This window comes from Euphorbia lathyris, chromosome 5 (genome assembly GCF_963576675.1).
Source record: "Euphorbia lathyris chromosome 5, ddEupLath1.1, whole genome shotgun sequence".
NCBI classification, from domain to species: domain Eukaryota; kingdom Viridiplantae; phylum Streptophyta; class Magnoliopsida; order Malpighiales; family Euphorbiaceae; genus Euphorbia; species Euphorbia lathyris.
This window is the reverse complement of record NC_088914.1, coordinates 6,561,480-6,577,373: the sequence shown is the minus strand read 5'-3', so window position 1 is coordinate 6,577,373 and position 15,894 is coordinate 6,561,480. Positions and strand designations below refer to the sequence as shown.

The 15,894-nt window shown below is 35.1% G+C and overlaps 2 protein-coding genes across 2 annotated transcripts; one reads left to right on the top strand and one right to left on the bottom strand.

Annotated features, from left to right (window-relative positions):
• The first annotated feature begins 6,307 nt into the window (after positions 1-6,307).
• Positions 6,308-8,757, top strand: LOC136231030 (uncharacterized). The gene is made up of 2 exons (XM_066020258.1): positions 6,308-6,518; positions 8,133-8,757. Exons 1-2 carry the CDS (start codon positions 6,309-6,311, stop codon positions 8,535-8,537), a joined length of 615 nt encoding a protein of 204 aa, XP_065876330.1. The 5' UTR covers position 6,308; the 3' UTR covers positions 8,538-8,757.
• A 1,728-nt stretch (positions 8,758-10,485) lies between these two features.
• On the bottom strand, positions 10,486-14,390 carry LOC136229370 (nuclear transport factor 2B). Its single transcript, XM_066018111.1, has 2 exons — positions 13,901-14,390; positions 10,486-10,848 (listed from the first exon to the last, which is right to left on the bottom strand). The coding sequence occupies exons 1-2, from the start codon at positions 14,195-14,197 to the stop codon at positions 10,774-10,776; spliced, it is 372 nt and encodes a 123-aa protein (XP_065874183.1). The 5' UTR covers positions 14,198-14,390; the 3' UTR covers positions 10,486-10,773.
• Between the last annotated feature and the right edge of the window lie 1,504 nt (positions 14,391-15,894).

Genomic DNA, 15,894 nt, shown 5'->3' with positions numbered 1-15,894 from the left:
CTGCCACACAATCTAAAAAAGATAAAAGCTCATTATTAGCTACTGCATCCACCAACATATCTGCCATGGGCATCACATACACATCCTTCAGAGTTGCTGTATTAAGGTCTCTGAAGTCCACACAAACTCGTAGCTTTCCATTCTTCTTTACCACCGGTACAACATTAGATAACCATTGAGCATACCTGATGGGTCTTATGAATCCAGTTTTCAGCAACTTTTCAATTTCTTCCTTCACCTTCAATTCTACCTCTTTGGACATTCTTCTGGGAGGTTGTTTATAAGGTTTGAATTCTGGCTTCATTGGCAGACGATGCTCCACCAACTTTCTACTAAGCCCAGGCATCTCATGATACTCCCATGCAAAGCAATCCTTGTACTCTTGCAACAATGCAATGAGTCTCTTTTTGATGTGCGGATCCAAAAGACTACTGATGTATGTACATCTTGGGTTCTCAGAAGTTGCCAAGTTCACTTCCTCCAATGGATCTCTGGCCAATGATCTGTCATCCTCTAGTGGTGAAGGAGCTGGTTTCAATTCATCTATCTGGATGACGTTTTCACTTTCTTCTTCCAGAGGCTCTTCTTCATAGATTACTTCAGCACCTAGAGCCTCCAGACCTTCTTCCTTCTGCAATTCCTCCAACACCTGCTGCACTTGGGCTTTTTGTATGGCAGCGACAGCTACTGCCATTTCTTTCTCATTATGCTTACTAATCATCGATTTCTTCGATGATCGGTTCTCCTAACGCTCCCCAAGCTTTGGATCGAACGATGGCTGATGGTTGGAGGATAGCTTTCCCTTTGTTCTGACATTGCTTCTTCCAGGTGATACTTTTGGGTCCTCCTCTCTTGCTTTCACCTTTGAACTCTATTGGACCCACAGCTCCATCATAGTATCTTGCCTCCACGGAATCAGCTTGAGTTGTAAATGGTTTCCCATTTGCCCAGACAACTTCTACTTCATTTCCTTTCCAAAAAAGCAAGAATTGATGGAGTGAGGATGACACACACCAATTGGCATGAATCCAGTCTCTCCCTAGCAAGATTTGATAACTTGCTGTTGAATCAACAACGAAGAATGCTGCCATAGATGTGTTGCTTCCTACAGTAATATCTACTGGAAGAACTCCTAAGGTTTTGGTGGTTTCCCCTGTGAAAGCTGACACCATAACCTCTGTGGCAATTAGATCTTCTATTGACTTCCCCAAGGTCTTCATCATCCTAAATGGCATGATATTCACTGCAGAGCCATTATCGATCAACACCTTTGATACTGGCTTGCCATTTAGATGTGCCTTGATGTAAAGAGGCCTGATGTGTTTGGTCATGCTATCTGCAGGTTTCTCAAAAACTACTCTTTTTGGTTCTCCTGGGCCACTTGATTGAATTGAGACCCCACTGGTGAATGAATCTCTCTTCTCAGGAATAGGTGAACTCTTCTCCTCTTCAGCATGATTATCCTTTGAATTTCCTAGGAAATCAGCTGGCAATGTCACTGATGCCATTGCACACCTGATCGGTATCACCATGTCACCTATTCGCACATTTTGAATGATTTCCTCCGGCTCCTCCTCTGAAACTATTGGTTCTGGTTCACCAGCTTTCACTTCTTCTTTTTCGTCCGGTTTGCCTACTTCCTCTTTCTCATCATGGTGTCTTTCAACATCTGCCCTCTTACGTTGCATCCTTCTCTTCTGTGTTCTTGTAAGAGGTTGGGGGAACTTTTTATGGCGTACCACGCGCCACTTACCAGAAGTTTCTGCTTGAGGCACCACAAAACGATGTCTCCTCTGATTGGCAGTTGGGGAATACTTCTCTCGGTGAAATTCATTTTTTAGAGGTTTTTGATTCCTCTCAGTCTGAACCCTTCTTTCATAGTGATTCCCTCCGATGCTCTTCACTGCTACTTGAATTTTTGACTTCTGCCCCCCTTGCTCCTTGATGTTAGCCTGAAGTTCATCAGGACCTCTGAGATACTCCTTAGGGATCCAAGTATGGTAACTTCTGCCTTTCTCCTTCTTGGACTCTGTAAGTCTCAAACGAAGGTCTTCTTTCTTCCTATTGAGGACATCTCGTATATCTACTGCCACCATGTTCATAGTCACCACCGGTGGAAAAGGATCTTCATCAACCAACATTGCTTCTTTCTTCTCTGGGAACTTAAGAATTCCCTTGTTGATTCTTTCCTGAACTGCATTCTTGAAACCCCAACAATTGTTGGTTGCATGATTCCAGGAATCATGATACTTGCAATATGTCTTCCCTTTGGTTTCTTCTTTTGCTGGCATTTTATGACCTGCAGGCAAAGTAATAAACTTCTCCTTTAAGAGAAAGTCAAAAAGAGCATCACTCTTGGACACATCAAAGCTGAATTGCGGAGGTTTATCATTAAAAGATTTCTTTGCTGCATCATGTCCTCCGGTGGAGTGGAGTAAGGGGCAAACATGAGTCCCTGTACTTTTAAGATCTGCTACTGCAACCTTATGGTATATTTCTTGGCAATAAGTTCCCATGGCACTCTTCTTTCTGTGACTCTCTTCCCTCAACAGATCTTCGTACTCCGTCACCTTGGCAGCTAACTCATAAAAGTCTCTGAACTCCATTCCTTGGAACTTCTTCCTCAGCTCGATGTCAAGTCCCCTCTGGGCCATCTTCACGTACTCCACCTCTGTGAGATAGACATTGCATCTGTTCCTCATCCTTTTGAAACGAGAAATGAACTGGTCTGCTATTTCATCTCCCTTCTGAGTAAGCCTAGAAAGTTCTGCAACACATACTTCTAGCTCTGCTCTGAAGAATTGAGTGTGAAATTGCCTCTCCATATCGTGCCAACCATTGATGGAGTCCCTAGGGAGAGTAGCATACCAAGTGAAGGCTGGTCCCGTCAGAGAATTTGGGAAGAGCCTCAACTTGAGATGGTTGAAGTTAGGGTAGTTGGCAAGTTCTCCACACTGGATCGTGAACCTTGCTACGTGCTCCAAAGTTGACAATCCATCTTCCCCAGAGAATAGGGAGAAGTCAGGTACTCTGTATCCCCTTGGGTAAGGATTCTCCATGTCAATCGCATGAGGGTAAGGCTTGTGGAACTCAGGGCGGCCAACTTGACGAAGGCCAGGCCCATACAGCTCTTGGACAACTTCTCTCACAGCCTCCATATTGAATGCTGGAACTTGTTGAGGTATGCCATTCTGATGGTGACCGTAAGGCATATGAAGAAATCCAGTGTTCCTTCCATTGTCTCTATAGTTGCCCCCCATGTCCCCAGTGATATGGTGGCCTCCTACCTCCTCATGATACGAAGCTGTGTGGGAGGTAGGATTAGTGTTTCCAAAATATTGAGAAACATGTGACTTACCACTATTTTCTCGGCCTGCTGAACTAGCGGCCTTCTGCAAGACAACATCGTCCCTCAAGGGTGGAATTTGATACTTCTCAGCGCCGGACAACCCACGTCCCCCATTGGAATCTGGGGAACCTTGAGGACCATGGTTTTCTCCATTCTTGATTACCCCTGGTTCTGACAGCTTCTGGAGTATTTTATCCATCTTCAGATCTATGTCACTCCGCAGAGCTTCCATATTCTTCTCGATGGAACTGAAACGCCTCTCCAAGAATGGTGAATTTTGGATCTCTGTAGAGATCCATGATTCTCCTCTGGGGCTAGTAACCTTTTCCCCTTCGATTCGTCCCACCATCTGTGGAACATTGCCTGTTACCATGACCTCCTCTTCTTCAGAACTTGCAACTACAGGATCTTTGTTGCTCTTATCACTTTTCTTCGGCGGCATTGTGATTGAGTCCCACCGAGCGTGCCAATTTTTGTTTGGCTCTTTCGTGGGAAATTGCGGGCGTGCCAGATAATTATAGTATTATCAAACTATGGAATGAAATTGAGTGCGCTTTCTAACTTCTAATTATCAAAACGATTGTAAGAATTAAAGAGACCGGAAATTCTTAAAGATTCGATTATCAAAACGATACCGACCTTACAGAAAATGATTGAACAACAAATAAAATAAAGATTGTACTGGGAAATGAATAGACTTTAGATCTGAAAATTAAATCTAAGGGAACAACTAGGAATTGTAAAACTGCTGAAGTCTAGAGATAATTTGCTAGAGTTTTGGCTTGTATGTGTTGAGTTGTTGAGTTGGTTGATTGAGCTTGTTTCATCGTGATTTCTTCCTTTAATAGTCGTTGGAGGTAACTTCCTGCTTGTTTCCACAAGTCACGTTCTCCACATTCAAGTCACGTCTTGAATAACTGCTCCACTTGACTTTCACGATGGATTCCTTATGACGCTTTCTAGTTTTCCTGCATTCTAATTGGCTTACAAAAATACACGTTAAAATATTAATTGGCCTTCTGATCTCCCTTTGATTTACCTTAAGTTTCCTCTGAGGTTCACCTTAGGAAATTGGTTTACCCCGATGTTCACTCTTGAAAAAAAATCTACTTAGACATAAGTTAGGCCAATTAATAAATTAAAAATATATAAAAGCCAAAAACTTAATTTATGGTGCAAACAATCCCTAAAATCTCTCTAATTCTCTGCATATCTATATATAATATAAAACAGTAACGATGGAGCTGATGTGTGACTTCATTATTTTTTACTGATAAAAAATATAATATAATATATAATATATTAATTTTAATTATATTATTATATTTATTATAAAAAGATTATTTAAATTAAATGTGAAAATAAAATAATAATATTTAATTTATATATCACTCTTATATCATTAATTGTAATTATTAAATTATATTTTTGTTAATATTTATATATTAAGATGAATCCGTGCATCGCACGGGGCAAAAATTAGTATATGTATATATACATACCATACCATGTAATTTAGTTTAATATTATTTTTGTTTAAATCAAATATGAAATATATGAATGCCATATACTTAATTATTTGTATGGGTCCATTGGTTAGAATTTAATTTTCCTTAATATAAGTTTTTTTATAATGTATATCTCATCTATATATAATATATAAAAACGATGGAGCTGAGGTGTCAATTTCTCCTTTTTTACTGATAAAAAATATAATATAAAATATAATATATTAACTTTAGTTATATTATTATATTTATTTATAAAAAGATTATTTTATCCGTACTATATCTAAGAGTTCTACATAATTTAAATTAATCTCTAAAATCTCTCTAATTCTCTGCATATCTATATATAATATAAAACAGTAACGATGGAGCTGGGGTGTCACTTCATTATTTTTTACTGATAAAAAATATAATATAATTATATATAATATAAAACAGTAACGATGGAGATGTGGTGTCACTTCCTCCTTTTTTACTGATAAAAAATATAATATATTAACTTTAATTATATTATTATATTTATTTATAAAAAGATTATTTTATCTGTACTATATCTAAGAGTTCTACAGAATTTAAATTAATCCCTAAAATCTCTCTAATTCTCTGCATATCTATATCTAAAAGTTCTACATAATTTAAATTAATCCCTAAAATCTCTCTAATTCTCTGCATATCTATATATAATATAAAACAGTAATGATGGAGCTGATGTGTGACTTCATTATTTTTTACTGATAAAAAATATAATATAATATATAATATATTAATTTTAATTATATTATTATATTTATCTATAAAAAGATTATTTAAATTAAATATGAAAATAAAATAATAATATTTAATTTATATAGCACCTTTATATCATTAATTGTAATTATTAAATTATATTTTTGTTAATATTTATATATTAAGATGAATCCATGCATCGCACGGGTCAAAAACTAATTAAGAATTACATTGTGAAAGTACATTTTTATTTCTAAAATTATCATTCTTTAACGCTTTCTCTTCTAAAAATTAATTTTCTCTCTCATAATCAAACATTATTTCTAACAAAATTTTAAAAAATTAAAATTACTTAGAATATTACTGAGTGTCTGTTTATTTCCATTTTTTATAACTACTTTTTGGCTTTTAATTCTAAACAGTATATAGTAAAATTTCGAAACATATGGTTTTAATAGAAAAACAATTAACATCTACTCTCTATCAATAACAACAAATAGTAAACAAGAACATATAAATCAAACAGATATTTTTTTATTTCGAAATCATTAACTGTGACTTAAAAATATTATCTCAAGTTTAATGACTATAATGTTAAAAAATATAAAATTGAGTGACTGGTAGATAATTTTTTGAAATTTTAGTAGGCAACCGTAAAAATAAGTAGAGTTTAGTGGCATGAGTGTAATTTATCCTCTCAAGCACTGATAAATTTTCGTTCGCTAATGATTGGACTTAAAATCGGTTCTGACTTTCTCCTGGAATTATACAATCGGAGTTTCTTCTCATCTCAACACCGCTCGATCTATCACCGGCGAAACATGGAATCGGATCAGAAATCGGAGCTTATTGATCAGGTAATCCGAAAGCTCGTAGTAGAGAAGAGAAACGAAGATGAAAATGATCAGCTTCTCCTCTCCAAATTACTCTCTGAGGTAATTACCGCTTTTTAATTCTGGATCTATTATTACGATAACGGAAAGAAGATTTTTGTTTCTAAATCGATAAGAAACTGCACGAGTTTCTCAATCGGTTGCTTATTCTTTTCGGTTGTTAGAATCGGTTTTCCCGCCGTCGCCGGTGGCGGTGGCGGTGTTGTTGGCGTAGATAGAGATTAACTGAGAACTGCGACGAGACGATCTTCAATTTTTTAGAATTTTTTATTATAAGATAAAGCTGTGTTGTGAATTTGTATCAAGATTGGTTTCGTAAAATAAAATAAATAAATGAAAAAAAAAGACACTTATCTCTAAGTACGGTTCATGGAAACCATTCAAAAATTACCATGTTAATATAAATTTATTGACAAAAGGATCTTGAAGTCCCTGAAAAATTCAATTTTAGTACATTGAGCCCTTTTATCTTTATTTCTAACACATTAAGCTTTTAATTTTTCTTTCGTCACTTTAAGTTCTACTTATTGTTAGTTTTAAATATAAAACTCGGTTAGCAAAATGTTACTCATTTAATTTATATTTTAAGGTTCGAAATAAGGATTTTACAGTTTCTTTAGACTCGTCTAAAAAATTGTTAACTTTCGAATCATTAAAAGTATTTTAAAAATTTCTTTTCAAATGTTAAAAATATAAATTTTGGAATATAAATGAACGGTTAACTGAGTTTTAGGTAAGAAGCCAACTTTTCTGGTTATTAGGCGTTTAATGTGATAAAAAAAAGATCGGGAGTTTAGTATTTCGAAATAAAAGATCACAAGCTGAATGCTCAAAAATCGGGTCCTCGTTATGCTTTTTTCTTTTTATATATATGGAGCAGTTGTAGGTGGCCTATTTGATTGTGGTGTTGGTGTTGGTATGGTTGATTCACTTGTTGCTGTTGTTGGTAGATATTAATTGATTTTCTTTCGAATATATAGCTACCAATGAAGCGACTATTTATCAATTCTAACCAACCCGGAACTGAAAACCTAAAACTCTTAACTTGAAACCTGAAACTCTAAACTTCAAAATGGAAACATGGAATCTGGAACCCGAAATCCAAACACTTTATATCTACTATTTAGAAACCCAAAATCTGAACACTTTATATTTACTTTTTAGAGTAGTCGGTGGATATTAGATGATTTTCCCTTCAAAATAGCTATTACCACTGTTTATCAATCTTAACTGAACACTTTATATCTACTGTTTGGAGTAAAACAACAATAACAAAAACTAAATGGGCACTAAATATCGAATCCCGACTTGCAATTTACTTTTAACTGAATAGCTACATGTATTTTTCAATTCTAAAAAACACTATATATATTTTTTAGAATAGTTTGTGGATATTAGGTGATTTTACCTTCAAAATAACTATTTCGGTACTAGAAGAGATATCCATACCAATTCGTGGGAGATGATTGATTTTAAGAAATAAATATGTACAAATGACATTATTTCATGGACGGGTGTATTACACTAGCTATAACTGTTTGAAGTAAAACAACAAAAACGAGCACCAAACAGACACTAAATATCAAATTCCGACATACAATTTACTTTTAACCGACTAACCGAGCTGTGTCTTGTTACTTCTCTTATGTTAAACAGTTTGAATTATCAAAATCCGAAGAATTAGTTGATCAAAAGGAGGTAAATTCTTCTACAATTGTTGAAAAAGGCTCAAAAAATGAGACACAAATAAATGCAGAAGACATAATGAAAGAACTCAAAGAAGTGAAGAAGCAAAATGCTGTAACTCACTGGCTTCTTTCTGCTATGATAGTCCTCACTCTTGCTTGGCAAGTATCTGAAGTTTCTCTCCTTTTGCATCTTAAAAATGGAATCAGTCACCCGTTGAGATTCTTCGGACGTAAGTTACTTCGGACCTTGAGAGTTCCCGGAATAAGTGACCGTGATAAAGAACATGTTAGCTCGTCTGATTCGCATTCCGTTGCTCTTCAAATGCCGGAGTTTCCACATATGGATATGGGAGCTAATGATAAGAAGAGTTGATGAGAATTGAAATAGGAATAATGTCCAAGTATTTGATTGCTGTAATTTAAGCAGTTTCATTGTAGCATTTGCATTGTATTTGTAGTTTGTGGAATGATGCCTTTTGTCATTCACCACCAGATGTGGTGATCAGGCTCTCCGACTATCGGAACCACCCTTATAGGAATGGTTTTCTCTTTTGTTTATATCAGATTTAAGTTGGAGATGATTAATTAGTTTATTGAGTTTGTATTTTATTATAAAATTCATCTTGATTAATATATGGTAGAAGATAAATTATCCTAAGTCAATTAAAAAACGGTTAGTTCAGTTTTGAAAAGTTTTATTAGTTCAGTTTTGAAAAGTTTTATTAGTTTTGGATCACTCAAAGATGGTGGGGAAAGATTAAGCTGAGTTTAAAAAAACAGTTGTGCATGTGTGTAAATTTGGCTCCCAACCCCACAGAAAACTTGAAAATAATAATTTTCAGAATTCATGCACATCTGCTTTTAGGCAGGCGTCAGCTATCTACTAGAAAATACAGAGGTTGCAGTTTTGTCCCACTCGCTGTTGAAATTTATAGGGTAAATAATTTATTAGTCTCATACTTTTTACTTAACACACTGTTTAGTCCTTCTATTTTGAAAAACACATTATAAGGTCTCTAATTTTTGCTAATATTAACCATTTGGTTCTTTTGTCTAGTTTTTTTAGACTTGTAACCGTTTTATTTTAGCATAAATAGACATATATAAAATAACAGAGTAACATGGTCAACTTGTATTGTACTGTGGTTGTCCTAAAAGCTAAGATATATTCGGTTAAAAATCTAAAAAAATAGATAAAAGGACCATATAGTTAATATTGGCAAAATATAAAGACCTTAAAATGTGTTTTTTAAAATAGGACTAAACAGTGTTTTAGTTAAAAACTAGGTGACTAATAAATTATTTACCCAAATTTATATAGGTTCTATTGTGTGGCCTTTAAGATGTTCCTTAGCAAACGGTAAAATATATTATAACTTCCGGACTACAGCCAATCCTTATTAGTTCAAATCAAATGAAATTCTGGACTACACTAATTTGTCAAATGAAATCTAGTCCAAATCAAGAGAGATTCTAGGAATGAAATGTTCAAAATAGCTCTCAAACTTAGGTAGTACTAGATTTTTAAGCTGACAAATTGTAAAATTAACTCAAACTTTTAATATTAAATCCTATTGTATTCAGATTAATTTATAAATTTGAAAACTGAATTAATATTTAAACTTTGATTTGGATAAGATTAAATTGATCTTAAAGACCATTTTGATCCTTAATTTTGAGATTCCAAATATGATTTAACAATCCTTAATTTTGAGATTCCAAATATAATTTAACAATAAAGGGAGTAAGGGTCAATTTTAGTCCTTAAAGTTAGAAGACAAGTAATCTAACTCCTGCACAAACATTTTAGGTATTGAAATCGATTGTATTTAAACTAATTTATCAAATATTACCAACTTCAGAATTTAGTTAATATTTAAACTTCGATTTGAACTAAACTAAACATGTCGCCAACTTCAAGGTCCAAATTGACTCTTAATTTGCAATAGAACACCAAAGATTTGCTTGCTGTAACTTGTAACAGTAACTACAGGCAAAACTCAATTAGCACCGGTCCCAATTTACAGAAAACCTTGCAAGCACAATTATCATTTTTCTAACTTGTAGATAACATAAATTGATACTCCAAATTCTCACCCTTACCCAGAGCACCCGTAAATAGTGTTTATGGAACTTGCCCAATAAATGAAACAAAAAAAGAAAAAGGCATATCATTGGCATATCATTCTCTCTTATCCGCAACGAATACCTGTACAGGTTTCAATTAATTGAGGCTTGAGAAGAATCATGACCAGACTAACATATAGAGAATAAACATGCATCAACTGAAATATAATGGCAGAGATCTATAACACTGATAATGTCACTTTCAACTCCAGTCATTTTAAATAAAAATCCACTTTGAATTGATAATCCAGGAGGAGACCATTTCTTTTCCCAATCCAAATCCAATCACAAGAAAGTACCTACGAATTTCAAAGCATTTCGACAACATATAACGTTTTTCACAATGCAAACATTAAACATGCCCAACCAAAAAATACAGTTTTAATTGAAAAAACCATCTAAAACCGGATAGAGATAAGCAAATTGGTTGTAGTCCTGGACGTTTGGCGCGAGAATGTCTTTAGAATCGGTTGATCTCATCTTCAAGCATAGTTCAACCGGAAGATGTCGTTGAAGACATAAAAACTTCCTTGTGGTGTTGGCATCAAATGGAACATCTGAGACCAAACACAGGAAAAAATAATATGGTTAGGATAACAAGTCACAAAACTATGGTACTAAGGAAACAAATGTAGAAATAACATAAACCAAAACCAGTATACTATAAAATTTTAAACAACACCAAAGCCTTAGAAAATTTTAAAATAATAAAAAAATATTTTCATTTTGAAAGCTTGTAGAAAATGATTTAAAAAACAATGGAGGGATTTACAGTTTATGCAGCAGCATTGATCCACTTCTGGAAAACACGTTACATAAACAAGTTTCCATATTTCAAGAAACGAATTTGCAATTCTTTTACACCACGGAAACTTCAGGCTGTTGCAAAAAAATACGAATGTCTAGTATGTGCTCACAAGTATATTGTATCAACTCGTCCGAAGAAGCACAGACAACAAACACCAATAGCACTCAAAAGAAGGGTATAGAATACATCCAATCAGAGGCTCAGAAAAGATAAACCGGGATTAGCTGTTTGCTCGAAAGAGAAGTTGCTTAATACAAGCAACCTATATACTCTTGCTTGCAAATGCTTAAGCTTTCATAATGAAGACATTGATACATAGAATTCTAACTATTCACAATAAATATTAATGACATCAAACTAGGTTTGAAAAGTACATAAAGCATAATTTAAAAACAAAAAGTTCTTGGTAAATCATGCAGACTTAATGCAAGAATTAACACATTGATCCTCCAAAGTCAACAGCAATCCATCCATACAAAACATGGTCCATTCTGCATCATGTAGACTTAATGCAAGAATTAACCCGTTAATCCTCCAAAGTCGACGGCAATCTATTCATACAAAACGTGCCTTGCAAAAGACTAGGTGCATATATATAATATATGAAAAGTGTCTCACATCCCCTGGAAGAGAATGATTTACTAATGTGGCACCCACTAGAGGTTTGTAACATTAATGTAAAATATCGTACAGATCAAATGCAAGAATTAACCCATCGATCCTCCAAAGTCAACTGCAATCTATACCTAGAAAACGTGCCCCTCAAAGGACCGGGTGAATCTTGTAGATTTAATGCAAGAATTAACCCATTGATCCTCCAAAGTCTACTGTAATTCTTCCATACAAAATGTTCCGCAAATGAATAGGTAAATCATGTAGATTTGATGCTAGAATAAACCCATTGATCCTCCAAAGTCAATGGAAATCTAATACGTACAAAATGAGCTCCGCAAAGGACTAGGTGCATACATATGAACTGTCTCACCACGCGCCTAGATGACAAACATTTACTACTGTTGTCCCCACTACAGGTTTGCAACATTGGATGGAAAAATATTGTGTAGATTTAATGCAAGCATTCACCCATTGATCCTCCAAAGTCAACAGAAATCTATATATAGAAAAAGTGCCCAGTCCTCGATTTAATGCAAGAGTTAACCCGACGATTCTCCAAAGTCAATCTATCCATACAAAATGTGCTACACATACGACTACTTGAATCATGTAGATTTAATGCAAGAAATAACCCATTGATCCTCCAAATTCAACAACAATCTATCCATACAAAAGGTGCTCCACAAAGGACTATGTGCATATATATGAACTGTCACGTGTCCTAGAAGAGAAACATTTACTACTGTTGTCCTCATTAGAGGTTTGCAAAATTGTAAAAATAATGTGTAGATTTAGTGCAAGTATTCACAAATTGATCCTCCAAAGTCAACGGCAATCTATATATACCTAATGTGTCCAGTCCTAGATTTAATGCAAAAGTTAACCCATTAATCCTCCAAAGTCAAAAGCAATCTAGGTGAATCATGTAGATTTAATGCAAGAATTAACCCATTGATCCTCCAAAGTCAACAACAATCTATCCATACAAAAGGTGATTTAATGCAATAATTAACATATTGATCCTCCAAAGTCAACCGAAATCTATCCGTACAAAAGGTGATGTAATGCAAGAATTAACCCATTGATCCTCCAAAGTCTACGGAAATCTATCTGTACAAAAGGTGATTTAATGCAAGAATTAACCCATTGATCCTCCAAAAGTCAATGGAGATCTATCCGTACAAAAGGTGCTCCGCAAAGGACTACATGCATATATATTAACTGTCTAACGTGTCCTAGAAGAGAAACATTTACTATAGTTGTCCTCACTAGAGATTTGCAACATTGAATGTAAAAACATTATGTAGATTTAATGCAAGCATTAACCCATTGATCGCCAAAGTCAACAGCAATTATTCATACAAAACGTGTCTCACAACAAAGACCTAGGAGCATAAAAATGAACCGTCTCACATGCCCTAGAATAGAAATATTTACCACTTATACCTACTAGAGGACTGCAACATTGAATGTAAAAATGAGAGATCCACATTCCATCACATTTATAGTGTAGTATACACCATCCCATAGTACTAAGTTATGCCATCTTGTGATTATATCAGTACACATTCATGGAAAGCTTGAACTAGGTTACTGAAACAATACTCTTTCGCCAACAAAAAAATTTAGCTCTCTCAGGAAACACAAGTAAAAACAGATTGATCACGAAGTACTGCTGAGCATCATGTAGCTTTTTTTTTGGTAAGATGTGTTTAAGCTTAAACAAATAACAAAAACAGGAATATCTCAATTTAGGTAAAAATCTTATGAGCAATGTTAACGATTAAAAACTGTAGAACTGCAAAGATCTAGAACGAAAAAGATCTACCGAACACAATATAAAAAGAAATAAAATCCTGAAACACGACTTATTTAAATTCAATTTCAAGGAGATCGAGATTTCAAACTCCAAATCCATCCACAAGTCCACAAGCAGCACAATTAACCAACTGATAGAATAAAAAACACTACCATTGCCTAAAACCCTAACAAACACAATCCAGAAGGGGATCGAGATTTCAAACTCCAAATCCACCCACAACTCCACAAGCAGCACAATAAACCAACTGATCGATTAAAACACACTTCAATTGCCTACAACCCTAACAAACACAATCCAGCGCATTCCAACAACCACAAATAAAATCAGATCAAATAAGCGAAACAAATTCAATCACCACCATTACCTGGCTAAACTTGAGGGCGTGCTGTTCGCCGGTAAGCTGGAGGTTACCGGAGACAAACACAAGCATGCCACCAGCAGGGCCAGACGGCTGACAATCAACAGTGGTGATGTTGTGCTTACACTGCTCGAAGGGAAGGGTAGTGAGCTTAGCAACGATGTTTGGAGATCCCTGGATCTTCTGTCCCTCGAAAGTCAACATCGATCCTTCCTGGTAAAGGTTCGCTAATCCCGCCCTGTTCATATCGAAAGTGGTGTAGTAGTGCTCGACGAACGCCTTGGCCACCGCGTCGGGATCCATTTCCTATAATTCGGATTCGGACTTCCCTTCCCTCCGTATATGGCGGCTCTCCGGTGAGCTGCTGAACTTTGATTTGGTGGAGAAAAATTTCGAGAGCAAAGAGGAAATGAGAAGAGAAAAGAGGGGTTTCTTATTTATATAATCCAAGGGCTGAGATTGGAAGTTAGAGATTTCGTCTTCTGCTCCAATATATACTATTGTACCGTACGCTCCATTGTGCATATACAGACTGCTATTGCACGTATTGCGTTTATCTAACGCTGCCTGTTTATTTTAGGGTGAAGGTGCAATACCCCCTAATGTTTTGGATCAAGAGCAATTTTACCACTAACGTCTAAAATGATGCAATTTTATCCCTAATGTTTGTAGCCAGAAGCAATTTTACCACTAATTTGATAATTTGGGTCAATTTCAAACACTATTATAAAACACATATATTTTTGTTCCTTATTTTGCACAAATTGCATATCAATTCGTTCTAAAAAGAGGATTTCATATTTTTTATAATTTAATAATAAAATTGGAGATTGATATTTATAAATTTGATAAATTTTTTTATTTTTTTTGTCTAATTCGTACAAAAGACAATATTTTTTTTTGACATCCCAACATATGTTTGTGATTTGTTACTGATAAAATGACGCACGTGTGAAGTGTAGATGACTAGATTCATGACCGAGAAGACAGTTTGATGAATTATTTCTCAAATTGACTCAAATTATCAACGTTAGGGATAAAATTGCTTTTGGCTTCCAACGTTAGGGGTAAAATTGCACCATTAGACGTTAAGGGTAAAATTGCTCCTGACCCAAAACGTTAGGGGTATTTTTGCACCTCAACCCTTTATTTTATCTAATTCTTTTTCTTCAACCTAAATATAATTTTTATAACCTATTTTATCATTGATATCAAGCGAATATAAACTCGTTCACGTGGCACTTATTAAGTTTACACATGGAGTCATTATAACGAAACTACTCAATATCAAAGATTTTGGTTCTGGAAGTCTCTAAAAATCCCATCAAGGATTCACCTATTATAGAAATCACGTCTGATCTCGTAAATCACAGACCTAATGAACTCGAGGGATATTGAGCCTCGATATATGGACAAACGTTCACGTATCGATATATGATACGTAGCATGTCCCACTTCTAAACTTATAACCATGTTCTACAACTCGATCACAGTATAAATAGAGTAAGACGTTGTTCAAGGGATATTACTTCATTCATTCATTAAGCTTACATTACAGGTTTGATTTATTGTTCTGTTTATCCGCAAGTCTTTCCAAAAATCTGGATTAGGCATCGGAGCGGTTTAACGAGACTCCAACCTTCCTTTGACCTTGTTTTTGTCCAATTGCAGGTTTACAAGTGGACTTATAAGATTCAACTACATCAAATTGGTGTCGTGAGCGTGGAACGAATATAGCAATGGCTCGCATAAATAGTTCCATTCAACTTCTCTCCTCTAGTATACTTCATGCATTTGGAGTCTATAGAACGATGGAAGAAGAAACGCGTCGACAACTTCAGGTCGATCACGACCTAGCTCTGAAATTGCGGAGAATACTGAAGCCTTATAGCCATAACAGCAAAAGCTCTTAGACGCAATTTTTAGACGTTTTGCAGGAAATCTGGGATTCGTTCATATGATGTTGTTGGCGTAATGCGATAAGAGCACGCCATCCAAAT